Raw genomic sequence first — 26,783 nt, 5'->3', positions numbered from 1 at the left:
AGCATTTGTTTTCATTCATTTTCTCAGTTGCATTGTGCACATTTCAGGTGCTCAGTAGCTGTGTGTGACTAGTGGCTACTGCACTAGACAGTGCAGAATGGAACATTTCTATCATAGGAAGTTTTGATGGACAGTGCTGTGGTAGAGTGTCTTCCAGAGAACTCTGAGGAAAAAACTATGATAAACTAAGAATCCTAAATGGATGAAGTTATCCTTTACATAGGCAGTGAAACAAGATGACTTTTTATAGGTGTGCAGGAACTCAAAGTATATCACTCTGACTACTTGAGGGCGGAAAAAAAAGACTTAAACACACCTAGCTGAGTAGTTAGCATCTCAAAAGCATGATAAGTCAACTTCAGCATTGTGTAACTCTGTATCCTATTTCCCAGAATAACCCAACAGTTACGTATAAAAGTAGGGGAACATCTTCATCTTTGGTATCTGTTGAGAGGATGCCCTTCATAAGCCAAACTTCACACTGTCAGAACGGTGGTTTCAACTTAGTTCAACTCCAGAGCTTCTCCTCTCCTTTTGACAACGATAAAGCCACAGGAAGCAGCAGTTTTTAAAGACATTAATCCATTGAAACCACTTTTGCTGAAATCACTAAAAAGTCTCCAAGTCACCAAAACCAAGTTTCATTCTCAGCCCTCACTTTACTTGATCTTTAAGTACCTTTGGATGCAATTCATCACTGCCTCCTTTTAAAAACACAGTCTTTGCCTAGCTTCCAGAAAACTTCTTCCTACTCACCAGTAGTTCCTGTGCAATCTCCTTTTTTACCTGGTCTCAAGGCTTAATCCTTAGCCCAGACCTCCGGCTTTCTTTATCTATACTTATTCACTAGGAAATCACATTTAAGTGTCATGTGACTTTAAATGTCTTCTCTGAGCTGACGATACCCTAATTATATCTCCTTTTCCCTAATCTGCTGTCAGATCAATCTAGCTGACTATGTATAAAACACACACAGTTTCTTGCACAACACACTTCTGACAACATATATTAATACGTAAGTTTTTCTCTGTACATCGAGCAAGCAATCAGTTTTGCAGCAGACACTGGCTGGATGTCCTCCAATTCAGTTCCAACACTGTCTACCTGGAAATAGCATCATATTCCCCAGGTTGAGGGGGTTCAGTCCCACAAGACTGCCCCCACTTTTTCCAGTGCCAGTTGGAAGCCCCAGGTTGTTTACCTGTGCTTCTGACCAAGTGGCCATACATAGAGGTTACCAAGACCTCCTCCTTGGGTTCGATTAATTTGCTAGAGTGGCTCACAGAACTCAGGGCAAACATTTACCACTTTATTATGAAGGGCGTTTTAAAGGATGCAAATGAACAGCTACATGAAGAGATATGTAAGACAAGGTCTGGAAGGGTCCTGAATGCAGGAGCTTCCATCCCCGTGGAGTTGGGGTGCACCACCTACCCAGCTCCTGGATGTGTTCTAGTTTACCTTCCTGGAAGCCCTCCAAACTCCGTGGAGACTTCATTATGATTAAGTCATTGGCCATTTGTGATCTGCTCTGTCTTCAGCCCCACTCCCTTCCGCTTCTCTACGGCTACCACCTGAGTTTTGACTCTACTTTTTCTTAGGCTACTGCAGTAACATAGGAACCATTTCTTCTTTCTTCCAGTTTTCATACAACAGATGTAGAACCTCTCCAGTGACTTCTTATCACATGTTAGGACAAGTCCACTGCCCTTCTACCGTGGCCTACGAGGCCAGTGCCACCATTTTTCTTACAGATTCTACATTAATCCTACTGACTTTCTTGTTTGCATCAAGTTTGCCAGCCTCTTTTCTCATTAGACCAGGCCCTCTGGGATGCTTTCCTTCAACAAGTTTGGATGGCTTATTCCTATATCTTCATTTTGGTTTCTGCCTGAGTCACCACCTCAGAGAGGCTTCTTTGACCACCCTACCTGAAATAGTATTCGCCACTCCATTACTTTTTATTCTCTTTTAGGGCTTCATATTTTTAGACCACTGAGCACCACCAGATATACATATATATATATATATATATATTTTTTTTTTTTTTTTTTTTTTTTTTTGAGACGGAGTCTCGCTCTGTCGCCCAGGCTGGAGTGCAGTGGCCAGATCTCAGCTCACTGCAAGCTCCGCCTCCCGGGTTCACGCCATTCTCCTGCCTCAGCCTCCCGAGTAGCTGGGACTACAGGCGCCCGCCACCTCGCCCGGCTAGTTTTTTGTACTTTTTTTAGTAGAGACGGGGTTTCACCATGTTAACCAGGATGGTCTCGATCTCCTGACCTCGTGATCCGCCGGCCTCAGCCTCCCAAAGTGCTGGGATTACAGGCTTGAGCCACCGCGCCCGGCCCACCAGATATATTTTATTTATTTGTTTATAGTATATGTTCATCATAAGAATGTAACATCCATGGGGGCAGGGATTTTTGTTTGTCTTACTCTTCTTGTACCTAGAAATAGTGTCTAATACAGCTTCCACATGGTGTTGAGCCTGTGGGTGCACAGAAGTCAAGAATTGAAGTTTGGGAACCTCTGCCTAGATGTCTGATGTGTGGAAATGCCTGGATGCCCAGAGAGAAGTTCGCTGCAGGGGCAGGGCCCTCATGGAGAACCTCTGCTAGGACAATGCCGAAGGGAAATGTGGGGTCGGAGTCCCCACACAGAGTCCCTACTGGGGCACTGCCTCACCGAGCTGTGAGAAGAGGGCTACCGTCCTCCAGACTCCAGAATGGTAGATCCACCAACAGCTTGCACCATGCACCTGGAAAAGCTGCAGACAGTCAACGCCAGCCTGTGAACGCAGCCAGGAGGGAGGCTGTACCCTGCAAAGCCACAGGAGCAGAGCTGCCCAAGACCATGGGAACCCACCTCTTGCATCAGCATGACCTGAATGTGAGATCTGGAGCCAAAGGAGATCATTTCAGAGCTTTAAAATTTGACCGCGCTGCTGGATTTCAGACTTGCATGGGCCCTATAACCCCTTTGTTTTGGCCATTTTATCCCACTTGGAATAGCTATATTTACTCAATACCTGTACCCCCACTGTATCTAGGAAGTAACCAGCTTGCTTTTGATTTTACAGGCGTGTCATAGGCAAGAGAGACTTGCCTTGTCTCAGATGAAACTTTGTACTGTGGACTTTTGAGTGAATGCTGAAATGAGTTAAGACGTTGGGGGACTGTTGGGAAGGCATGATTGGTTTTAAAATGTGAGGACATGAGATTTGGAGGAGTTGGGGCAGAATGATAAATGGTTTCGCTGTGTCCCCATTCAAATCTCAACTCGAATTGTACCTCCCACAATTCCCACATGTTGGGGGGTACCCATGGGGAGGTAATTGAATCATAGAGGCTGGTCTTTGCTGTGCTATTCTCGTGATAGTGAATAAGTCTCATGAGATTTGATGGGTTTATCAGGTGTTTCCACTTTTGCTTCTTCCTCATTTTTCTCTTGCCGCCACCATATAAGAAGTAACTTTCACTTCCCACCACGATTCTGAGGCCTTCCCAGCCATGTGGAACTGTAAGTTCAAGTAAACCTCTTTTTCTTCCCAATCTTGGGTCTGTCTTTAACAGCGGCGTGAAAACGGGCTAATACAGTTGTATTCCCTGTTTAGATGCTGTTTAATAATATTTCATGTAAGATAAATATCTGCCTATTAATGATATTATGTGCATTCAGCTGCGTAAGTACCTGGACATTATTCTTGGCTATCGTCTGTAGCTGTCCACACTTTATCAATTATCAAGCCTTGTTTTATGTACTTTGGAAATGTATCTTAAAGTTTGTTCATGTATGACCCTCTTTGGCCTTGGCACTTTTCTTTATTTATTACATGGGTATATTGATACAGCCAACTTAATAGGTTTGTTGTGATGATTAAATAACTTACATATAGTATGTAAATTTTACTAATTTTTATTTTTATTATTATTTTTTGAGACAGGGCCTCACCTTGTCACCCAGGCTGGAGTGTGGTGGCATGATCTTGGCTCACTGCAGTCTCAGTTTTCTGGGCTCAAGCCATCGTCTCATCTCAGCCCCACAAGTAGCTGAGACTACAGGTGTGCACCACCAGTGCCTGGCTAATACTTTGTATTTTTTGTAGAGATGGGGTTTCGCCATGTTGCCCAGGCTGGTCTTGAACTTCTGAGCTCAAGTGATCCTCCCGCCTTGGCCCCCCAAAATGCTGGGATTACAGATGTGAGCCACCATGTTGGCTTGTTATGTAAATGTTACATGTTGCTGTCTAATAATAACCATATTTTACTATTACTGGCTCGGGTCACTATCGTTGCTAAATCGGGATTTCTGGAGTAACTCCAGATTGGTCTCCAGTTTTCCCTTTGCTTAGGTTCCTCCCATTTCTCAGTCTCCTTCACTTCAGTTTGAGCCGTCTAAGGTGTATGTCTGACTGGATTGCTTTTACTTAAAATTCCCAAGTGGACTCCTTTTTGACATTGGAATAAAATCTGTAAAATGTTTTGTAACATACCTTGAAGACTCCAACCATTTTCTCTAAATATTCTGCCTCTTTGTTTTCAGTTTGTGGGTGCACTGGAACAGTTCTGGTAGGAAATAAACTGTATTGGATGTGACTCTACCAAGACAGATGGACAGTGAAGTGCTTTCTGATTCTTATAGCATGGCCATAATAATCATACTTTGTAATGATTTTAGGGAGATACTAATAGCCAGATACCCATTCTAATTATAAAAATACCTTAATCAGGCATACATAGATGCAAGAGTTTCATGCTGTACTACATGTTTGTATAATCTCCTTGAGAAACTATTTACATTATACTTAATAAGACCACTGAATGAGGTGGTTTGCTTTTGTGAAGTTAGTTAGCCAGTTGGGGAACATCTAATGAAGATGATAACTAATTTGAAGTCCAGAATGCTCAATTTAGAGCTCTTCTTTCTAACATATATAACAGTTATATACCAAGGCTTATTGTCTGTTTAAAAAACCACAATTCTAGACTAAATGTATTAGCAAGTGTTTATCTTTCTGTTCTTGGTTACAGTAGGATATGGTTCCCTTCCATTTTATGCAAACAGGATATCAGATTATCCAGGAACAAGTTACAAAGAAGGGAAACTGGTTCCAGTACACGTCTTTGGAAGTTACCTTGTGGACCCTGAGAATGTGTTACAGGTGTGCCAAGATCCCTCAGCCCTTGTTAGCTGGTGCCTGAGTGGGGTCTTAGGTGACTAGAGTGCCTGGGCAGACAAGAGCAGCTCCGTCTTCTCTTTAGAGTGTGTTACGTAAACATGAAATCGAGGGTGTGCCGTGACGTGAGGAAAGTAGAAGCTCACCTGCCTACTGCACTCACGTAATAAGCGAGAGGGAGCATTTGCTACTCCGTGTCTACTGCCTCCCTGCCCTTCAGCCTCAGGTTACAGAAATAAATAAGTTAATTAATCCCAAGTGGGGAGAGAGCATTTGAAGAGTATTGAAGGGAGAGGAAGGAATGGTTGGAACCTGTTCAGTCAGGAACAGATGAGTAGGTCAAGCCTTATTCACTTTTAAGGAGGAAGGGATTCCTAAAGGACAAACTGCACTTGCTCTTCAGGGCGTTACAGTGAAACGTTCTTAAATCCTGAATATCACACATTGCTGGGAGGAGTGTCCTGCCCTTTGGGAAAAATAGCAAGAACTTCAAGCTCCCTCTAGAGGCCAGCGGTGATAAAAGAGCGTCATAGTGGTCTGTAGGGAAATGATTGTACCTAAAGCTAAGCTACCTTTCAGCAAGAAACTATTATTTTATAGATGTATTATCCAGTAAAATGTTTTCTTGTATTGGGAAGAAATTGGTACCTTTGCAAAGAAATTTGGGTTAATCATATTCTAATTAGCTATGGGGGACCAATTGTAAAGTTCATTTACTGTGTAGAAATACAGCTGAGAAGATCATGAAGATGGGTCATGTAACCTAACAAAATAGTATATTCTAACCATTGAAACAAACCAGATCAAGATGAGAACCTGATTGCTGTGCTGTTTTGGGCCAGAATGTTTTACAGTAGACCCTTGAATTGAACAGAGGTAAAGGTGATCTGTAGTACCAGCTGTGTTCTCACCTACTCCTCCCCTTCATCTGAACAAAACCAGTGAGTACCAGAAGATTAATATTAGGAAATGCAAGATGCAGGCATATGTTAAAACCTCTGAGTAAGCTGACATATACAGTTTCTTAACTTTTTTAGAGCCTCAGTTTACCAAATGATTCATCTATTATTGCAGGATAGACATTTTAGTCATAACCATGTATGTCAAGGAGTTAGTTATGGGTTTAACCCTTTGTTGTATTTAGTCCTTTTGTTCTCAATATATTTATACTTCTTTATAGAACTCACTGAGAGAGTTCAATTCTAAAAACTTAGTATGAACTATAGAATGACAGAGAAGTGATTTTGTGGTAATATTAATATGTAAGAGTTGCATTCCCAGCAGAAATATGTGAAAGTAATTGCCTAATACCTGCACTAAGTATTGCCTCTTTCTAAAAAATCTTAATCATTGCAGTGGTGTGTAGTGGCATATCATTTTTCCATCTCGTAGAAATCCATCTATTATCAAAGTTTCCATGGTTACTTTTATGCATATGGCTGTCACATATCTGTTACCTGGTTTCTCTTTCCAAGTTCTGGTAACTATTCCGTAATTCCTTGATTGTTTAATTTATACAAACGGGATCAAACGTGCTTTGTAACTTTTTAAAAACTCGGTGATACATCGTGGACTGTGTTCTTAGAGATCTGTTATTTTTTTTGTACTAGGCATGTGCAAGCACACATGGCCGGACAGCAGAGGAATATTTACTAAAATAATAGTGGTTCCCTCAGAAGTGGGGCTGAGAGTGATGATTATCCTTTTTCTACAAAGTAGTTTGTGAGATTAAAAAATGAAGTTAATTTTAATTAAAAACCTATGTTATGATAATCTCATTACAACAAGTGATCTTTAAAAATCATATTGTATATAAACACATCTGATACATAATTTGCAGTTTGCATGAGTCTGCTAAATGACTCTTCCAGTGGTGGGATTTCAGGGTTTCCTGCATTTTATTTTTTGTGAGTTGGTTAGTTTATAGTGATCATCGTATCATTTTTTATGAACGTAATGCTATCTTATTTACATATTTAGATTCCTATAAAACTTTTTAAAGTACCTTTATTGCAGTACTAATTTTAAGGTTACTAAGTAGTTGATTTAATCATTGGCTGTTAATCTTTAGCTATTTTATTGTGGTTAGACAGTATGGTGTTTATAATTTGATTTCTTAGAGTTTCTCTGTGACTCGGTGTATGTATTTAATTGCATACCTTTTTAGAAGAAGTATATACTTTTAATTTGGTATAATTTTCCTGTGTGTGTATTTGTCAGTTATATTTTTTAGGTGTTTATCCCTTCTCCCTCCCAGCTCCCATCCCTGTTCCTATCCTGTCTTCTACTACATTTTTATCAGCTCCATATTCCTAGTAACCCTGAAATTGTTAAAATCTGCGTTGGGCATAAAAATTTATGACTGTTACATTTTCACCATACCTTTTATCTACCTACCTACATAATATAAAACCCCTTTTCCTGTTTAATTCTTTTTTAAAAAATTGGACCAGACACTAGGGACATCATCTGTATCTATTAGGCATGGGTCAAGTATGCTAGCTATTTGGCAGTTTGCAGGACAGTTTTGAACAAGAAAAATTGTTCCATGGTCTGCATAGCTTAGAATATACTGCCAAATATTCATGATGCTGGAAAAAAGCTTGGTTTTTTTCGGGGGATAGAGGCCACAACTTTTTGTACCAAGGGTTACTATGTAAATCAAGGGAAAGTTATACTTCGAAGTTTTGGGATTTTTTAAAAGAATTCTTCAAATTTTGCAAAATCACATCACTACTGCAATGCTGCTAATGGATTTTGAGTTGTGGGTACTATATAACCGAGTAAGTCTACATTTATCACTGAACCCTTTGTGTTGAGTACTCTGCATACAGTGTCATCATGTCTTGAGTATTTACATTTAGTCATCATGTTTTCAAGTAGTCCCGCCCTGCCCCTTCCCAGGACTGCAGTGATAGTTACGTTAGAACACTTGATGTTATCCCACAAGTTAGGTCCTGGTTACTTTTTTCCTCCCTCTCTTTGCTTTATTTTGTTTTGATTATAGGGTAGTTCTTCAACCTCTTGATACTTTCCACTACAGTATTTAATCTGTTAGTCCTAGCCAATGTATCTTTCACTTCAAATAATGTTTTTTATTTTTAGTCACATTTTTGTCTTTCGTTTTTTATTTCTCATCATGTTGATTTATTCTTTTTTCTTTTTTTGAGACATAGTCTGGTTCTGTCGCCAAGGCTGGAGTGCAGTGGCACAATCTTGGCTTACTGCAACTTCCTCCTCCCGGGTTCAAGCGACCCTCCCACGTTCAGGCAATCCTCCCACCTCAGCCTCCTGAGTAGCTGGGACTACAGGAGCACACTACTGCGTCTGGCTAATTTTTTTTTTTTTTTTTTTTTTTTTTTTTTTTTTTTTTAGTAGAGACAGGGTTTCACCACGTTGGCCAGGCTGCTGGTCTCAAACTCTTGACTTCAAGTGATCCACTCACCTCAATGCTGGGACTGCTGGCGTGAGCCACCGTGCCTGGCCGATGATTTATTCTTGATTATACGGAGCATATTTACAAAAGCTGTTTTTGGTCCGTGTCTGCTAGGAGCTTAATTCTTTCATTTTTGTCACTTCTGGCTCTGTTTCCATTGGTTTTTCTTCTGATTATGGGTTGTATTTTCCTGCTTGTTTATATTCCTGGTAATTTCAGATTGGAAACCAGACAGTGTGAATTTACATTGTAGAGTGTTGGATTTTGTTCTAGCACATAGTTAAGATACTTGGGGTAGATTTGATCCTTTCTAAGGATCAAATGTTTGTTTTTAAATGTTGTTAGGACAAGTTTAGTCTTTAGTGCTGATTTAGCCTGATTACTAAGGTGTGACACTCCTGAGAACTCTGCCTGCTGGTGGGGATTTCTCTTCTATGGCTGGTGGGGACCCTAATTTTTCAGAGCCCTCGTATGTCTCTTCATAGATGCCCAGATCAGTATTCAGCCAAAGATTCTAAGTGAGCTGCCTGTGGATGCCTTTTTTGGGGTACTCTGCCTTTACCTTTTAGCTGCTTTAACTTTCTGGCCTCTGGATTCCTCATAACTCTCACTATGCTGTCTTGGTCCTTCCAGTCAGTAAGCAAGAGCTATACAGGGATCACTTTCTTTTCCTTTTCTAAGAGTTAACAGTTCTCCACCCGACACATCATCATTGTCCGTTGTCTGAAAACCAGTTTCATATACTCTTTTCAGTTTTCTAGTCTTTCAGAGCAGGACAATAAATTCAGGTTATCTTAACTCCTTCGTGGCCAGAAACAAGACCAGTTACCAGATTTTTAATTTTGATTTTTGTCTTTAACCTCTTGAAAGTAGTAGTAGTAAAAATTACACTTTTTTATTGGGTACTTTTTCTGTGTACCTTTGTTTATATAGTCTTAGTGTTCTTTGTTAATTTTTGTCTTTTTACTGAAATATAACAAAAAGTAGAGGAGACTGATTACCTCGTAGAGCTTTTTGGGAAGTCAGATGTTATTTGTGGAAAGATAAGATACATTATAGCCAACTTGATAAGAGCATTTCCTTCCAGGTATGAACATTTAATTTCTTATTAGAATACTACATTGGCAGCCCCGTTTGTTTGCAGATACTTGCTCTTTACACAAATGCAGCACTTTGTGACTGTATTTGGAATACAGAATTTTAAGAGATAGTGGTTACTCGTAGAATTTTCGCGAACCTCATGGTTATCTTAAGATTTATGCTATCTTGTGTTGCATGAAACAGATGTTTCTGGATTTTCAGTGTTCTTTATTTGCTACAGCAATGTTTAGAGTGTTTTATGAGTTTTAACCTTTTAAATTGTTACTGTTTCACTGTAAAGCCTAATCATATTGAGGGAAATAACAGAATAGGGTTTGTCAGCATCTTAAGGAATGGAGCCTAGATCAGCTGTTTCAAATGGCGCTTTCGGGAATCTGTAAATCTATAAATCAGATGGTTAAAAATACTTAAAACAGGTCAGACGCAGTGGCTCATGCCTGTAGTCCCAATACTTTGGAAGGCTGAGGCGGGAGGATCACTTGAGGCCAGGAGTTCAAGAGCAAGCTGGCCAACATAGTGAAACCCTGTGTCTACTGAAAATACAAAAAAATTAGCTGGGTGTGGTGGTGCACACCTATAATCCCAACTACTCAAGAGACTGAGGCAGGGAGAATTGTTTCAACCCGGGAGGCAGAGGTTGCAGTGAGCTGAGATCCTGCCACTGCATTCCAGCCTGGGTGACAGAACAAGACTGTCTCAAAAAAAAAAAAAAGGTACAAATTGATATCAAAGTATCTTTTGAAAAAAGAAAAAAATACTTAAGCAATTCCTCTCAGTTGTTTCCTCCCCTCCTTTATTTTTATTTTTTAAAAACAGGCATTTACATATTGACTTGGTCTTTGTGTCTTGTGCTGTAATTGTTTATTTTGCCTTAGGATACTCTTTGGTTTTCTTAAACATTTACTCAATCCTTTATTGGTTAATGCTTCATCTGTAGGGGTTACAATGTTTTCTCTTAGCCACATTAGGGGTGGAATTTAGAATGTGTATCACCCAGTGCCTTGAATGTAGCAGGTGCTGAATAAATATTTAAAAGTTTGGTTATAGGGACAAGCAGTAACTGTAATGTGGTCATTAATAAGTAGTATAAAGTTGATGTTGTTTGGCTCTAAATATTTTACTTGACACAGACATTTTGACAATGAAAAAGAGGCAATAAACTGAATACTTACACATTATCCCTTTTATTCATCATCCAGAGATTTATAGAATTCTGTGCTTCCACCTTATCCCTATGGTGCTAAATTTGAACCCCGAGTCTGACAGTTGATCACTGTGTGATTTTTCTTAGGCAGGTTAATCACTCTAATTTGTTCTTCTATACATTCAAAATGATACGCATATTACAGTGATGTTATAAGGATTAAGAGAATAAATGCCCACTTAGCACCGTGTTCGGCACATTTTGGTTGTAACCTCTGTATATGCTTTGGCATTAGTTTGATATGACTTTGTGTTATTTTAATGCCGGTATCCAGTTAATATAAAGCAGAGTTTGGCAAACATTTTCTGCAAAGGGCCAGATAGTAAATATTTTCAGTCTGTGCCGTCTATTCAACTTATGGGCATGGCTGAGTTCCAATAAAGCATTATTTACAAAAACAGGTGGTGGGCCATAGTTTTCCAACCTGTGACTAGAGGTTACTTTTGTATTTCTTTGTCTTTTTTGTGTGTTTTTGTTGCTGTTTTCATTTGGCAGCTTTGGTACAATGTATTTCTTAACTAGAGTATTTCAAATACCTTCAACTGTATTAAAAAAAATATAGGTAATGCAGTTATAACCCTCTTTGCATTAACTTTAATTTCTTTCAAATCACTTGAGACATAGTCCTCAAGCGGAATTATGAAATCAAAGAGAGACTCCATAAAGTACCTCACAACACAAGAGCTGAGGTATTTAGAGAATGCCAAGGCTACTAAAATTATTAATTACATCCATTTATATATACTATTTGAATTTCCCCTTGCTAATTTTTATCCTGAGAGTTACATTTTTGAACCTTTGGCTGTATGTGTTCTGTTCTGTTTATTATAGTACATAAGAAACAGAAGAGAGGTGACAATAAGGAAACGGCCTTATGAAGTGAAAACCGACCAATGACACTGTTGTCATTCCCACTACCAATTGCTCTTCCACTCACAAAAGAAAGCAATTATTTCACCTTCTGAGAGTGAAACCTGCCTGGTTGCTGACAGTTTAGAAAGAGGAGGTGGAAAAAGTCAGAATTTCATGCTGTGTAATTACCAATCCCTTGATTTGCATTAGTAGTGTATAAATAAAATTTAAGAACATTACAGTACTTTTTTTTTAACAAAAAATATTCTTATGCATTTTAAATACTGCCTTTATGTTGCACAATTTGGAAATCAATGTGTGTCTAAAATTGCTGGGTTGACTTAATGCATAGTAGGGCAGTGGACTAATATTCTGAAAGGTCCTTCTTTTTATTAACTATCAGAATTTCTTTTGTAAGATTAATACAGGCATTTTTCATTGTAAAATAACATTGTAATTGGTTATAGGACAGATTCTTTTCCTTTTAAAGAAGTGGTTTGTTCTTTGGCATTTTTGTGGTGGTGGTTTGTGAGAATATAACTCAACTGAGGTACTATATACTAAGCCATGTACAAATTCAGTATGATAGCTCTGACAATGATGTCAGTTTTTACTTTTAAAAAACATGATAGAGGGCACTGTTTAAAGGTGCAGAATTCTCTTAGTTCCAGCATTCTTGGGGTTGCAATAAAAGTCAGTATCCAGCTGGGCGCGGTGGCTCATGCCTGTAATCCCAGCACTTTGGGAGGCCGAGGCAGGCAGATCACGAGGTCAGGAGATGGAGACCATCCTGGCGAACACTGTGAAACCCCGTCTCTACTAAAAATACAAAAAAATTAGCTGGGCATGGTGGCGGGTGCCTGTAGTCCCAGCTACTCAGGAGGCTGAGGCAGGAGAATGGCATGAACCCGGGAGGTAGAGATTGCAGTGAGCCGAGATTGTGCCACTGCACTCCAGCCTAAGCAGCAGAGCGAGACTCCATCTCAAAAAAAAAAAAAAGGCAGTATCCACTCTGTAATGTTTTAGACTTGTGCTGTCCAGTCTGGTAGCCGCTAGCTACATATGGGTATCAGAACATGAGAAGAATATTTTCTAAGAGTAGATTATTTTCTAAAACCTGGATACCAGTATTTAGCCAGCCCTGTTTGGGTATAGCATGAAATGGTACCCCTGTTTGCAGGACTGTGCTTCCTCACTTTTTGCATGTCATGGCATTCCTAAAAAGCAGTGATGTTTGTGTGGCACACTGGGATACACAGCGGAGGGTGCTTATAACTAGGGCTTACAGATCTGGGTGCTCTGCAGCACCAGGTAAGACCGTACCTCATTCTTGGCACGCCAGTATGCAGTGGCACATATGGTACAAAGCTGCTTCAGAGTGCTCCCTGTAACTCATTCCTGGATGTTTTTCTTGGTTTATGAGCGGAATTTGAATGCATTCTTCCTTCTTATTTCATCATTTTTATGTGTCATATTCCCAGTGAGACTGTGAGACAATGGCATTTCACAACTTAGAAAACCTTTCAAAGCATCATCCATAAATTTAGAGATTTAGTGAGTAGCTGTGTATATGATCTTTCTTTTCTTCTCTTTTGTTTAAGGGAGAAAGGAGGAAGGAACACCATGATGTGGTGACATATTTAAATTCTGTTTTACAAACCAGGAAAATACTTTTCCTACCAGAAATATGGTTACATTAAATATATGCAGTATAAAAATCTCAGCAAGGAGACCATGAATCTGTCCATCTACCCCTCCCCGAAATAAAATTACACTGTTCAGATAAAAAGTGACTTGGTTGGCTGTTTCTAAAACTTTCTGTTTATTGGCTTTTGGCAAGATAAATAGTAACAAACACCAGTGTCTTAAGAAAATCTAAAAATTGGTAATCCATTCACCCAGTATTTATTTCCTTCAAGGATTTTATAGTGAGTTGACTTTTATTGTTTAAATCTTTGGTTCTTGTCCCTTTCCTGATGTCCAGCCACTTGCTGTTTGGGCCAGTTGTTTCTAGGATTCCTCACTCTTACACAAGGGCCCCTCTTAAAATTCTTTACCCTTGCTACAAAACTAGTTCGCTGCTAAACACATACCACATCACTTTACGCTAAAAATGTCATCATAAAATAATTGTTCCTTCCATAAGAAGTGATACATTATTGGAGCAAATGTCTTGTTTCTGTTGCATCTTGCAATCAAGTCTTTTTCTTCTCCCCATACACCCTTCACCTTTCTCTTCCATTCGCATGTTCAGTGATTACATTATAACTGGTTGTGTGAGTCCTGTCTTCAGTTTGGAATATTGTACCTACTGCTTTATTACTTGATTCTTGTTCTGTCTTATAATAAAATTGTTAAGGGCAGGGTGTTGTGTTTTGTGGTTCATACCTGTAATCCCAGCACTTTGGGAGGTCAAGGCAGGAGGATCGCTTGACGCCAAGAGTTCAAAACCAGCCTGGGCAACGTGGCAACACCCTGTCTATAAAAAATTTAAAAAATTAGACTGGCATGGTGGTCCACACCTGTAGTCCCACCTACTTGGGGAGCTGATATGGGAAGATTGCTTGAACCCGGGAGGTCAAGGCTGCAGTGAGATATGATTGAACCACTGCATTCCAGCCAGGGCAACAAAGCAAAACCCCATCTAAAAAAATAATAAATTGGCGTGGGATGTGCCTTCCCACCCCACCCTTCAGTCTGAAATCTCAGTTGTTTTACTGTAATGCTGTCCTTACTGACTTAATCATCTCTAGGTTTTCTGTATTCAGTTCACTTAAGGAATATTAAGATTTCTTCCTTAGTAGAAATTGAGCCCAGCTAGGTATGGTGGCTCTTACAAACTTCCCGCAGTTTGGAAGGCTGAGGTGGGAGGATCACTGGAAGCCATAAACTGAGACTACCCTGAGCAACATAGCAAGACCCTGTCTCTACAAAAAAATTTTTAAAATTAGCCAGGCATGGTGGTGCAGGCCTGTAGTACCAGCTATTCAAGAGACTGAGGTGGGAGGATCACTTGAGCCCAAGAGTTCGACTTGATTGCGCCACTGCACTCCAGCCTGGTAAACAGGCCTTTTTTTTTTTTTTTTTTTTTTAAATCCTGCACCAAACCTACCCATCTAACTTTACTGCTTAGCAGAGAGCATAGTCAGGCTAGTCATGCCATGGTCATTGACATTTCCCTTACTAAGTGATAGTTGTAACAGCTCATCAGCCTGATGAGGAGTTGAGGTTAATTTAAGTGGATGCAACAACTTGGACCTGGGAAAGAGATAAAATAAGTAATGGGCAACTCGGCCCATTATTCCACTGAGTTGAACAGGAGAATGAGTCTGGTATTGGTTTCAGATGTGAGCATTTCACCAAGCTGAGAGCATATTCTAGAGATCAAAGATAGGTATTTTTGGTACAGCATGGTTTTATATTCAAATTAACTAGTTCATTTGATGGTTAGGCTGAAAAACAGCAAATTATCAATGCTGTAGGGAAAATTGTCTGAGCTGTACTTACGGGAAAGAATTTGTGTCTTCAGAGTGTCTGTGTGAGGGATTTGAATTTAAAGATAATCTTGACTCTGTATGTTTGTATTCTTTGATTTTTTTTTAAATTTATTTATTATTATTATACTTTAAGTTGTAGGGTACATGTGCATAACGTGCAGGTTTGTTACATATGTATACTTGTGCCATGTTGGTGTGCTGCACCCATCAACTCGTCATTTACATCAGGTATAACTCCCAGTGCAATCCCTCCCCCCTCCCCCCTCCCCATGATAGGCCCCGGTGTGTGATGTTCCCCTTCCTGAGTCCAAGTGATCTCATTGTTCAGTTCCCACCTATGACTGAGAACATGCGGTGTTTGGTTTTCTGTTCTTGTGATAGTTTGCTAAGTATGATGGTTTCCAGCTGCATCCATGTCGCCTAACACTCAAATAAAATTTGATTCAGTATTTTTTGTCTGCTACTCTTTGCTCCTACTTATCTCCCCAAGTTGTACTCTAATGTGCTTTAAGTGCAGGGAGTTTGTATATTTTTAATCCTTTATTTGCTGTAGAAGTCAGTAGTACAGTACAGAACTCCTAATCAAACGACTTCTCAGTACTTGTGTTTGCTTTACTTACTAGCCTGGTATATTCAGTTTTACGCCTTGTGCGTTAGGTAAGCAGTGAACACATTAAGTTTATTCTTTCCTGGTAACCACTGTGATGTAGCCAGGGGTTTTTTAACCTGGTGGTGAGGTATTGTCCAAACAGTCTGAGATAATATGCACATTTTTATGAGCACTTAAATATGTGCAGTTTCGTGGGAGAGCATTTGTAACTTTTGGTAGATTCTGAAAGAGTTCAAAAAGATTAAATGCCTTGGACCTAAACAACGGAGGAAGCAAAGAAACCTTTTCAAAATCTGAACTTTAAAAAATTGCTAAAAGAAAATTATGAAATGCAGTGCTGGATAGGTTATTGGTAAAATACATGTCAGTAAATTTAAAATTTTAAAGTATATATATCGTCAGATTCTTAAATTCTTAACAGTAAGCTACTGTAGACCAAAGGATGGCTGTTCTCTTATAAAACTGACTTATTTTAAATGTATATGATAGGAGCTTTTCTAATTCAGCTTAAAGCTTTGTAGTGAAGAACTTGTTAATAACACAGTGATGAATTGTACCGTGTTATTGCTTTATCTTATGCCCATTTCTGTAATTTAGACTTTTTTTCCTTAGGAAAAGGGCTCTAGTGTGAAAAAGCAAGAAAAAAACCTGACAGTTTTATTTGATTGTGACTGTGAAGTCAGCACCGAGTTGGTAGAATCCATGTGACATGCCTGATCCTAGTGGCCCTGTAGTGTGGTGGAGCTGGAGGAGCCGTGCACATTGCAGGCACATAGCACGAAGCATTTCTGCCATCAAAAAGCGGGATCCATTTGCAAACATTTGTTTGAAGCCACGATTTTGAATTTATGACTTAAAATTCCATCTGAAAGTATTTATACATTTAAAATTCCTTCCCCTTGTTAGTAATATGTGCCTTTATTATAGATGATTATTTGCATTTGCATAAACAAGCTTATCAAAAGTATTTAAGAAAATTAGGATGATGTTTAAGGGTGCTATCAGAATGTTTCACAAATTGTTGATTTCTTTGCATTCACAAATTTAGTGAAATATTAATAAGCTATTATTATTTGTTGTATTCTCTGCTAAAATAGTTTCATACTGGTTTATTCTGAGGAGAATTTTTTTAGTGGATCAAAATATGAAAGAACTTTAGATTCATGTTATTTCTGATGGGTGGTTGATGTACTTCAAAGATACACTTCATAGACTTGGAATGTTTGGAAAACATGCTAAGTTCTGAAACTAGTGAGTCAGGAAAAAAACTAATCTTTTTTGTTTTGTCTCAATTATACAGCAGATATAATTTCTACAGTAGAATTTAATCATTCTGGAGAATTACTAGCAACAGGAGATAAAGGTGGTAGAGTCGTCATCTTTCAACAGGAGCAGGAGGTAAGTGTTTAAAGTTTATTGTCTAAATTTCGGTTTGATCGTGGGACTAGAGCTTGGGTTGCACTGGAGAATCTCATCAGAGTATGTTGGAATTTTTAAAGAAGTGTGTGTTTATTGAATACAATGTCCAATATATAGACAGCTCTGGTTCTCTTAGCTTTGTATGTGTGCATGTGTGTACATGAGCGTATGTTGTTTTGGTTTAAAAACATAACACTAATTGTAAAAATACTTGATTAGAGAAGGGGGTGGAAAGTGATGGAAGAATCCAAGATTTTAACGGTTTTGAAGTCTTGGCCCTTCATTATAATTTTTCCTTTAAAACTCCGTAAAGCAAAGTTGCTTTGACTTCTTCTCAATGCTTGGTTTACTTTGTACAATTGAGGGGTGAGAGGCTAGTTTAAAGAAAAAGCAGCTCAATTTTTTTGATGACAGTTCATACTAATACTGTTACAATGATTTAAATGTAAAGGTTTAAGTGACAGTTGCATGTACATGCATGTAAAGTAACTTAAAAATGCAGTGTTATCTTTTTGAAGAAAGAGAAAATTGCAGAATCTGTAATTAAAGTGGGCTTTTGTTCTGTTTTTCTTACAACTTAGGCACACTTCTAAATTTAATTGACCAGATTTCTCACTAAAAATTTTTTGCTAAACAAAATTTGTCACACTTGGTTTTTTCTTATTCATTCTCTCCTTCCATTTGTAGATCAGAGTTTAACCATTAAAATCAGTTGTTTTGAAACATTCTGCCCCTATTTATAATATATTTTAAAAGTTTAATGTGGATAAATTGCAGGGTTTTACAAATACATGTCTAAATCATAACACGGAGTTAGGTTTTAAAGGATTGTGAAATTCCTTAAATAAGCAAAGAATCTAGTAATAATACTACTACTTTGCACTTCTATAGCGCCTTTGACCTGAGGATCTCAAAGTGCTTTACAAACACTAATGAATTAATCCTCACAACACCCCAGTGAGGTAGGTAATTTAATTTTAAAAGAAATGGTTAATAGTGTCTGATTAGAAGATGCACAAACACTAAATATGTCTTTTATTATTTTTTATTTTTTATTTTTTGGTTGGAAGAAAATATGAAAATAAGACTCAAGCTTTGCTTGACAAAGAATGGTCTCGTGGGAAGGGGGGGCTAAATCAGTTTTCTGTTTTTAAGTAGCCAAAAACTTGACCATAAGAATCTTGACATACTTAGAGTTGACATGGAAGCTTACATTAGAATTTCATTATAATTTCCCTTTATTTACTAATGGGAAAGCCAAGATATAAATAGATTATTACTTAGTGGCAGAACTAACAAGCAGCACCCAGAACTTTTGACATGTCGTTTTTCAGTGTTCTTTGCTGTTTTTCATGCTGGATAACCAAAATGTGAATGTTTTTATCTGGAGTTTAGCACAGACCTTCCCATAGGTGTTCTCTGCCCTTGAATGTATTTTTTCCTGAAAGTTAATGACTCTCCACACTTTACTTTTATTTTAAAGAAAAGTATTTGAGAAAAACTTGTAAAAATTGATTTTGCCCTAGGCATAACATTCTGAGGCTTTCAGAAAGTCTTCATTTTTAATGAGAGCATTGTATCATTGTCACAAATACAAGTGTGTCAACTAAAAGCTAATTTGGAAGTATTTTACCTGAGAATGAAGTCATTTTCATCTCCTGTGGTCGTTGTTGTCCAAGTCAAAATCAAGTGTGGGAAAAAATGGCTGAAAATTTTTTTAATTGAGGGAAATGTTTGCTTTAATATGGGTTTGGTAATGTAGTCAGAGTGTTAGTATTTAGTATTTTCCTAAAGGCTGTTAGTAATACATTAATTTGGAATTAAAGGTCTAACATATAGTTACTGAAATTGCTCATTTTACTTGTATTAGAAAATAAGACAAAATTATTTTAAAGATAATCATTTCCCATGATTCTTTTCTGAAATCCCACTGAAGATTCTAAAGTGCTAGTATTTTAAATACATATTCTTGTAAGGAGAAATGAGCAGAATAACTGTTTGAGAAGGGCCATTGGTAGGAAAAAACAGGACCTCCTTTTCATGTGTCATTCTTCTTAACCATATTTAAGAATTCAAAACGGAGAATTTTGTAAAAACTCAGTAACATGTCTTTTGAGAATTACTTAGTGGTGTAAATATCAGTATGTTTTTAAGTGATAAAGTAAGAATGATGGTGGTGATTGACTTTTCACTCCTGAAACCTGATCTTGACTATGAATTTGGTATGTTTTGCCTATTTAATTTTCTACATTTTAAAGCCCTGTCTTACATTAGAGCTTCTAATATAGTGTTGTCTTCAGGATCTATGTCACTGGTGATAAATATGTATACTTTACACTTAGAGGCACCTTTATTTCAATACCTAATGTAATTGGATGAGATTTTATGAATTCACATCTATGTATCTATAAGATAGTGTTACAGTTTGAAAAGTGAAAAATAGTCTTTTCCTAATTTGTAGATAAAATCTCAGAAAAAATTATTTAACAAAGTTATATTACTTCATTTAGTAGCAAAAATCAGATTAGGATTTGGGTCTCTGATTTTCAATCCAACTATTATATGTTCATTCCAGAGTACACTGGTGCCTAATGTTTCTTAGACTCTGATAATGGTGCTAGCCTTGTTTGCAGAACACACTGGCATTTGATCTATTGTAGCTTTATTCTCTTACATAGTGGCAGGGTTTCTTCTTAAACTTGACTTTACTGGGGACCAAAATATCTCCACCCACTCGTTTTTATTGTCTTTACTTGGAAGAAGAAAAGATCATATAACAGCAGGAGAGAACTTGGTACGTCAGACTTTGACATCTGTAAACCCTCATGTCTGCTTCATTTATTTTACCCTTCAGAAGTAGCTAGTCTCCTTGCTGGGGATCCAGGCGGGTATCTGTGTCCTCTTGCTGCCTGTCCATTTATTCCCCAATCATAACATGAAGAAACTGAGTAGTCATTCAGAGGCTCTTCATTTGGTTTGAGTATATTTTGAGACTGATAATTGTTGAATATTTTTAGCATCATTTAATAGCATTTTTTATAACTAATATATTTGTATAGGTATTCTGCTACACAGAATCTCTGTTGTAGAATCAGGGCACCTAAAGAACTTGAGGCACAAAAGTAAAGTGATTTTCCTGATGTAATCACAGCTATCATGTGGTCAGTAAGACTCTAAAATTCTGATAACAAATCCAGTGTTCTTTATAGCATGACCTGCGATAAGTGACCCATGTTATTTTTACAGCTTCTAATAGCTTTCGACAGCAAAGTGAATGATAGGGTATATTCTTTTTGTTAATGAAAATATTAATACAGGGTTTTGAGGGGAAGTCCGAACAGCTATTAAAGAGGATAATGATGTTCTCTAGGTTTTAGGGTCTTTTGTTGTTTCCATGGGTGCTCAAATCAGGTGATTAGTGGTTGTCAAAGTAGCTGGTTTCCTACTGACTTTGGGTTGTTCAGACCTTCAGTTTCTCTGAGACTTTGTGATGTACCCTGTAAGGCAGTGTGGGGGCATGGGTGCTCCGTTAAAGGGACAGCTAAAGCGTAAGGTGAGGAGGGAGGTTGTACCTCTTTCCACTTCTTCTTATAATCTTTCTAGATTGGTATGGGGCCTTTGATTTTTGTTTTCTAGGGCTGCTGGTAAGTTTCTTGGATTTCAAACCCTCGGGCTTTTTTTATTCTTAATGTGGTATTCCCAAAACTCCTTAACAGGATACAGAAGAAACCTTAAAAAGCATGCTTTTCACAAAAGAATGGATAGTATTGCTAATATGATGGTATTCTCTTTCTAAATTATATAGGGTTCAAAATGTTTGCATGTATTTAAAATGCAGATTCTGGGTTGGGGGCCACAGCTGATGCCTGTAATCCCAACACTTTGGGAGGCTGAGGCGGGTAGATCACTTGAGGGCAGGCTGGCCAACATGGTGAAACCCTGTATCTAATAAAAATACAAAAATTATCTGAGCCTGGTGACACATGCCTGTAATCCCAGCTGCGTGACTGAAGTATGAGGATCACTTGAACCCGGGAGGCAGAGGTTGCAGTGAGCCGAGATGGTGCCTTTGCACTCCAGCCTGGGAGACAGAGTGAGATTCTGTCTCAAAAAATAATAAAAATAAATAAAATGCAGATTTCTATCCTGCTCCTCAAGAATGTGTATGTATATGGTGCATTCATAGAATGTAAGAGCTAAAATTTATAGGGCTTTCTAGGGATTCTTAACTTTTTTTGTTGTTGTTGTCCCACGAATTCCTTTGATAGCCTGGCAAATCCTGTAGACTTCTCTGAATGTTTTTTGTTTTGTTTTGTTTTGTTTTGTTTTTGAGATGGAGTCTTGCTCTGTCGCCCAGGCTGGAGTGCAGTGGTGCGATCTCAGCTCACTGCAACCTCCGCCGCCAGGGTTCAAGCAGTTCTCCTGCCTCAGCCTCCTAAGTAGCTGGGACTACAGGTGCACACCACCACACCTGGCTAATTTTTGTATTTTTAGTAGAAATGGGTTTTCACCATGTTGGCCAGGATGGTGTCGATCTCCTGACCTCATGATCCACCCACCTCAGCCTCCCAAAGTGCTGGGATTACAGGCATGAGCCACCGTGCCCTGCCAGAATGTTTTAATTGCATAAAATATTTGAGATCATAAAGGTTGAAATAATTTACCAAAATATTCATAATTGAGTAATGTATGTTTTAAGCGGATAACAGCTGGATTATGATATTAAAATGTCATTTATGTGTGACAAAGTCACAAGAATTGCTAATACTGTATGCAGTTTGTTACCTGTGCCCATAATCAAAAGAAATGCTGAAATTTAACTGGAAGTTAGTGAAAATAAATGTGTACATTCTCTGCCCTCCCCCATCCCCCACCTCCATCCAGGCTTACAACATCCCTGGGTTCTGTCGTTGGACCCTTGTGTCCATGAGCCCCCAAGTTATAACCCCTGGCAGTGCAGTTTCCTTTTGCCAGCTGGGGGCCCAGGTACCAGATTACCCATCCAAAGTCATACAGTTAGTAGGGAAGTGATCCCCTACTGCAGAAGCCACATATCCTGATTTCCACCCCATGGCTTTGCGCACTCTGACCTGGATATAGTAGCAGCAATTTTATGTGCTAGACCCTCTGCCAGAATCCCTCAATCTTACTTAATTGTCACAGCAAAATAACAAAGATGTTTGTATGTTTACTATATCCTGATGTATTACAAATTTATAAATAAAATGAGACTTAGAGAGGATACATAACATTTCCAAGATCACCCTGCTAGGTAAGTGGGTAAAAGCTAATTTTGTATAAATTGAGATGAGTATTCACAGTGCTGGCTATTGATTTTAAAATGAAAAAATCTTTAATCCTGTTTGGTGTAATGAGTCTAATTGTTAAAAATCACCCAGGAAAATCAGTCTCATTACTTTATACCTAATGAGGAAAGTACATGATCTTTAGACTTTTTAACATGAGCTATTAATGAGTGATCTGTTTTCTGTCATAGGCATTAGAGGGGGAAATGGACTGAGAGTTGAACGAACCGCCTTGGTTCTAGTCTTGGTATTCATTCATGCATTTGCCCAGCCATCTCTTCTTGTTCAGCCTAATTTTAGTGTCCAGATTTCTGTCCAGACTGCCATCAGATTCTTGTCAGCTACCTGTTAATCTTTTGGGGCTCCTTAGGGTATTACATTTTCCAAAAGCAAAATGTCATGTATTTTAAATATTTAAAATACCTGCTCAGTGGGTACCTTTTACCCGTTGAGCAGAAATCCGAATTAACCGTGTTTCTTGTACAGGTTGAGTATCCCTTATCTGAAATGCTTGGAACCAGAAGTGTTTCAAATTTCAGTTGTTTTTGGATTTTGGAATTTGCGCATGTACATAATGAGATATATTTGGGGTGGGAACCAAGTCCTGAACACAAAATTCATTTGTTTCATATACACCTTATACACATGACCTGCAGGTAATTATACAACATTTTAAATAATTTGTGCATGAAACAGTTTGGACTGTGACCTATCACATGAGGCCAGGTGTGAAATTTTCCACTTTTGGTGTCATGTTGACAGTAAAAAGTTTCGAATTGTGGAGCATTTTGGGTTTCAGATTTTCAGATTAGGTATGCTCAGCCTGTCCCCAAGAAATTCTCCACCAAAAACAACTCCAAATCTATGAAATTAATAATGGCCAGTGATTTTGGAATTATTAAATTAATTAATAAATTTGGAATTTATTTACCTTTCCTCCTTCTTCCCCTGCTCTCCCTAGCCTCACCCATATAAAACATTTCATTGTATTCTTCTTCTTAATAATTTTTCCCTCTTAATTATAAATTCATTATGCTTGATGTGGATAAATTAGTAAATATGGATAAGTGGCAAAGAATGCATGTATAACTCTGCCAAACAAAAATAAGAACTTTTGATATATACCAAAGGCGTATCTTTCTAAATATCTGATTATAAATTTAGGGTTGTATGATTTTTTTCTCACATACTGTATAGTGAATACCTTTTCATGTCATTAAATTTTCTGTATCATCATCTGTGCAATGAAATGACATGACATAGTTGTTTATTTGATCTCATCTCTGTTGTTAGATTCCTAGATTGTTTATTTCTGCTTCTTTTTTCAGGGTCGGGAGGTGAGAGACTGCCCCTTTGCGGTTACTGTGTTTTTCCCTCTTTCTAAAGAAATAAAAGTAGGAACTTGGTGATTGAAAATACATTATTTCATTGGATTTTGGTTTTACTTTACCCTTTAATACTCCCAATAATTAAAGCATCTTGTTCTATTCCCTTTTTTTCTAGTGGTGTATTTATTGAATTTGGATGGGCCACATGTTGTGAGAGAGAGCGTCAGCTCTTCTTCTCGGGCATTATGTTTTTCAGCTTTTTTGATTGGCTGCCTTTAAATTTTATTTTACTTTTTGTTTTTCTGCCCACAGGTTATTTAAACATTCTTTTGTTCCCTTTTAAATTTATTATTTAGTTAGACTTTATTACCCTAAGTCATGTGATGAAGTGATTTTCTTCTCTTCCACCTTCCCCACCCATTCTCAGATTGCCAGGCAGGTTATTGTTGTTAGTAGTAGTAGTAGTAGTAGTAATAGTAGTAGTAGTAGTAGTAGTATTTTATTTTTAGAGAGTCTCGCTCTGTCACCCTGTCTGGAGTGCAGTGGCACGATCTCAGCTCACTGCAACCTCCGCCACCCCGGTTCAAGTCATCCTTATGCCTCAGCCTCCCGAGTAGCTGGGATTACAGATGTGCACCACCATGCCTGGTTAATTTTTGTGTTTTTAGTAGAGGCAGGGTTTTGCCATGCTGACCGGACTGGTCTCAAACTTCTGGCCTAAAATTATCTGCCCACCTTGACCTCCCAAAGTGCTGGGATTATAGGTTTGAGCCACTGCACCCAGCTGGTTATTACATTATTTATTTAAATTTTTTCACACAGATTTAAAACGCTCATTAGATCAGTCTCTGCAGAGTTGTGTCTAGACTTCACTGTGTTTTAGCTTTTCAAAGTCTTATTCAAGGATAATGAACTCTACTAGTCTTTCTACTTTATTTGTCCCTTCTTACAGTTGAGTTGTGTAGATAAGTTTTGAAATGTATTGAAATTGGGTTCTTTCTCAAATATGTCTCTGTACCCGTTCAAAGTAAATACTTGATCAGAGTAGAGGTTGTTGCAGGTTTCTTAGTATCTAGTTATCAAGGATTTGACTTGTGCCTTTGCAAAGGGGAATTTTCTAGCGAACTTCATCTGTAGTCAATTTATCGGGGGTAGGAAGGCCTTTCTTATTAGAATGTTAACCAGTGGAAAGGACATTGAAGACCATCTGGTCCAATCTTATTTGTTATTTCTCCAATTTGAGGCACAGAAAAGAGTCTGAAATCGGGCGCCTCAAATGCCAGGGCGTCATGCATTTACCTGCATCATGTTGTTTCTAAATGATAGAATGTGCACTGATTGGGCTTGATCCTTGTCTGAAAGAGAAATTAATATTTGAACTTTACTTGCTTTTGCATTAAATTCCCAAAACTATCCTGTCCTGAGAGAATAAATTGTATTTAACGCATGAAGAAAACAGGATCCAGGGGATTGTTATATTTTATGAACTTCAAAAGGAAAGAGACACAAGTAGTAAAAAGACTTGTTGTTGTTGTTGTTACATCTAATACCATTTGGGGTTCATCTGAATCTTCTGTCAGAGAGAAACCAACTCCTTAAGGGTCCAAGTTACATTGAAATTCCATTTTGAGAGAAACAAGGTTGGAGAGCCTTGAGATCTGCCTCCATTCCTTGGTTGCTGATAGAACTGGGAAGAGCACCAGCATCTGAGCAAGGCAGTTTTCGTGTGGGGTGTTTGTGTGTGTTCACGCGCATGTGCATGGAGGGTTTGTTTTTTTTTCCATTCCTTTCAGTAATGTGTAAAATGTAGAATAAGCATTCCTCCTATGTAACTTTATCACTTAATCTGTAGCATAGTCTGAAACAGACATTCTAGCTAGTTTGATAATCTGAGTGAAAGCACATTAACAACTTTAGGTTTTAAAACATTATATTAGTTGTATTTTATGCATTTCCTTTAAATTTTATTTGACTGTCTTGTAGACAAATAATAATGCTGTTGATTTGATTCAACCAGGTATCCTTCATTCAGATTTCTCTCCCACTATATTGTTTTTTTGATAGGGTATTGTGACTGATATGCTTCCAAATTGCACTTAGTATATAATACATAGTAGGCACTCAGTGAATGAGTATTAGCTTACTGAATATAATTTATAATAAGGCCTTGCAAAATCTTGAAGTGCTCCATGACTATCATTAGTTTAGAGAAAGTTTTGAGATTTCTTTTCCGTTTATTTCATCGAATGACTTGTGTTTTGCTTTATTCTAGAAAGTTCCCCATATTTTCTGAATGTGTTGAGAGTAGTTATCAGCTATCATTTAATTTTGTTTTGTACCATTTCTGCCTCTATCCCTGAATGGCCATTTCACAAAACACTGACTCTTTTAAAATACTTTTATACTGCTGTAAAATATAAAACAAATGACTGCTTACACTACATAGAAGATGAACATTAATAAACAGTAAGTTTTAGTAGGGTTCTATTTGGAGGCTTAAAAATATTCATTTATTTTCTGTTATATGAGATCAAAGTAAAATACATTTAATATTTTCTTAAATTTTTAAATTTTTTTCATGGAGCAAAGTAAATATGTCCTACATTTTTGCAGAGTTTCATTTAAGGAAGGAGAAAGTTAGGACAGGTTGAACATTCCTAACCCCAAATCCAAAGTATTCCAAAATTGGAGACTTACTGAGTGCTGACGTGATACCACGAGTGGAAAATTCCCCTGGCCTCATGTGATGGGTCACAGTCAAAACTTTGTTTCATGCACAAAATTAATTAAAATGCTGTATAAAATTACCTTCAGGCTATAATGTATAAGGTGTATACAAAACAACTGAATTTCA

General features: G+C 38.0%; 1 protein-coding gene across 3 annotated transcripts in view; it reads left to right on the top strand.

Moving 5' to 3' along the window:
• LOC105482032 (protein phosphatase 2 regulatory subunit Balpha) overlaps nt 1-26,783 on the top strand; it is an 81,451-nt gene that overhangs the window by 32,921 nt on the left and 21,747 nt on the right. For 2 of the 3 annotated variants that reach the window (XM_011741893.2, XM_071068482.1), the window contains exon 3: nt 17,177-17,274. In XM_011741893.2, coding sequence (XP_011740195.1) covers nt 17,177-17,274 — 98 coding nt within the window. The remainder of the gene's footprint in view (nt 1-17,176; nt 17,275-26,783) is intronic. The other variant, XM_071068481.1, reaches the window with a different exon arrangement.

Source organism: Macaca nemestrina, chromosome 8 (assembly GCF_043159975.1).
Source record: "Macaca nemestrina isolate mMacNem1 chromosome 8, mMacNem.hap1, whole genome shotgun sequence".
Taxonomy (NCBI): domain Eukaryota; kingdom Metazoa; phylum Chordata; class Mammalia; order Primates; family Cercopithecidae; genus Macaca; species Macaca nemestrina.
Note: the sequence above shows the minus strand (reverse complement) of the source record. Positions and strands in the feature narration are given on the sequence as shown.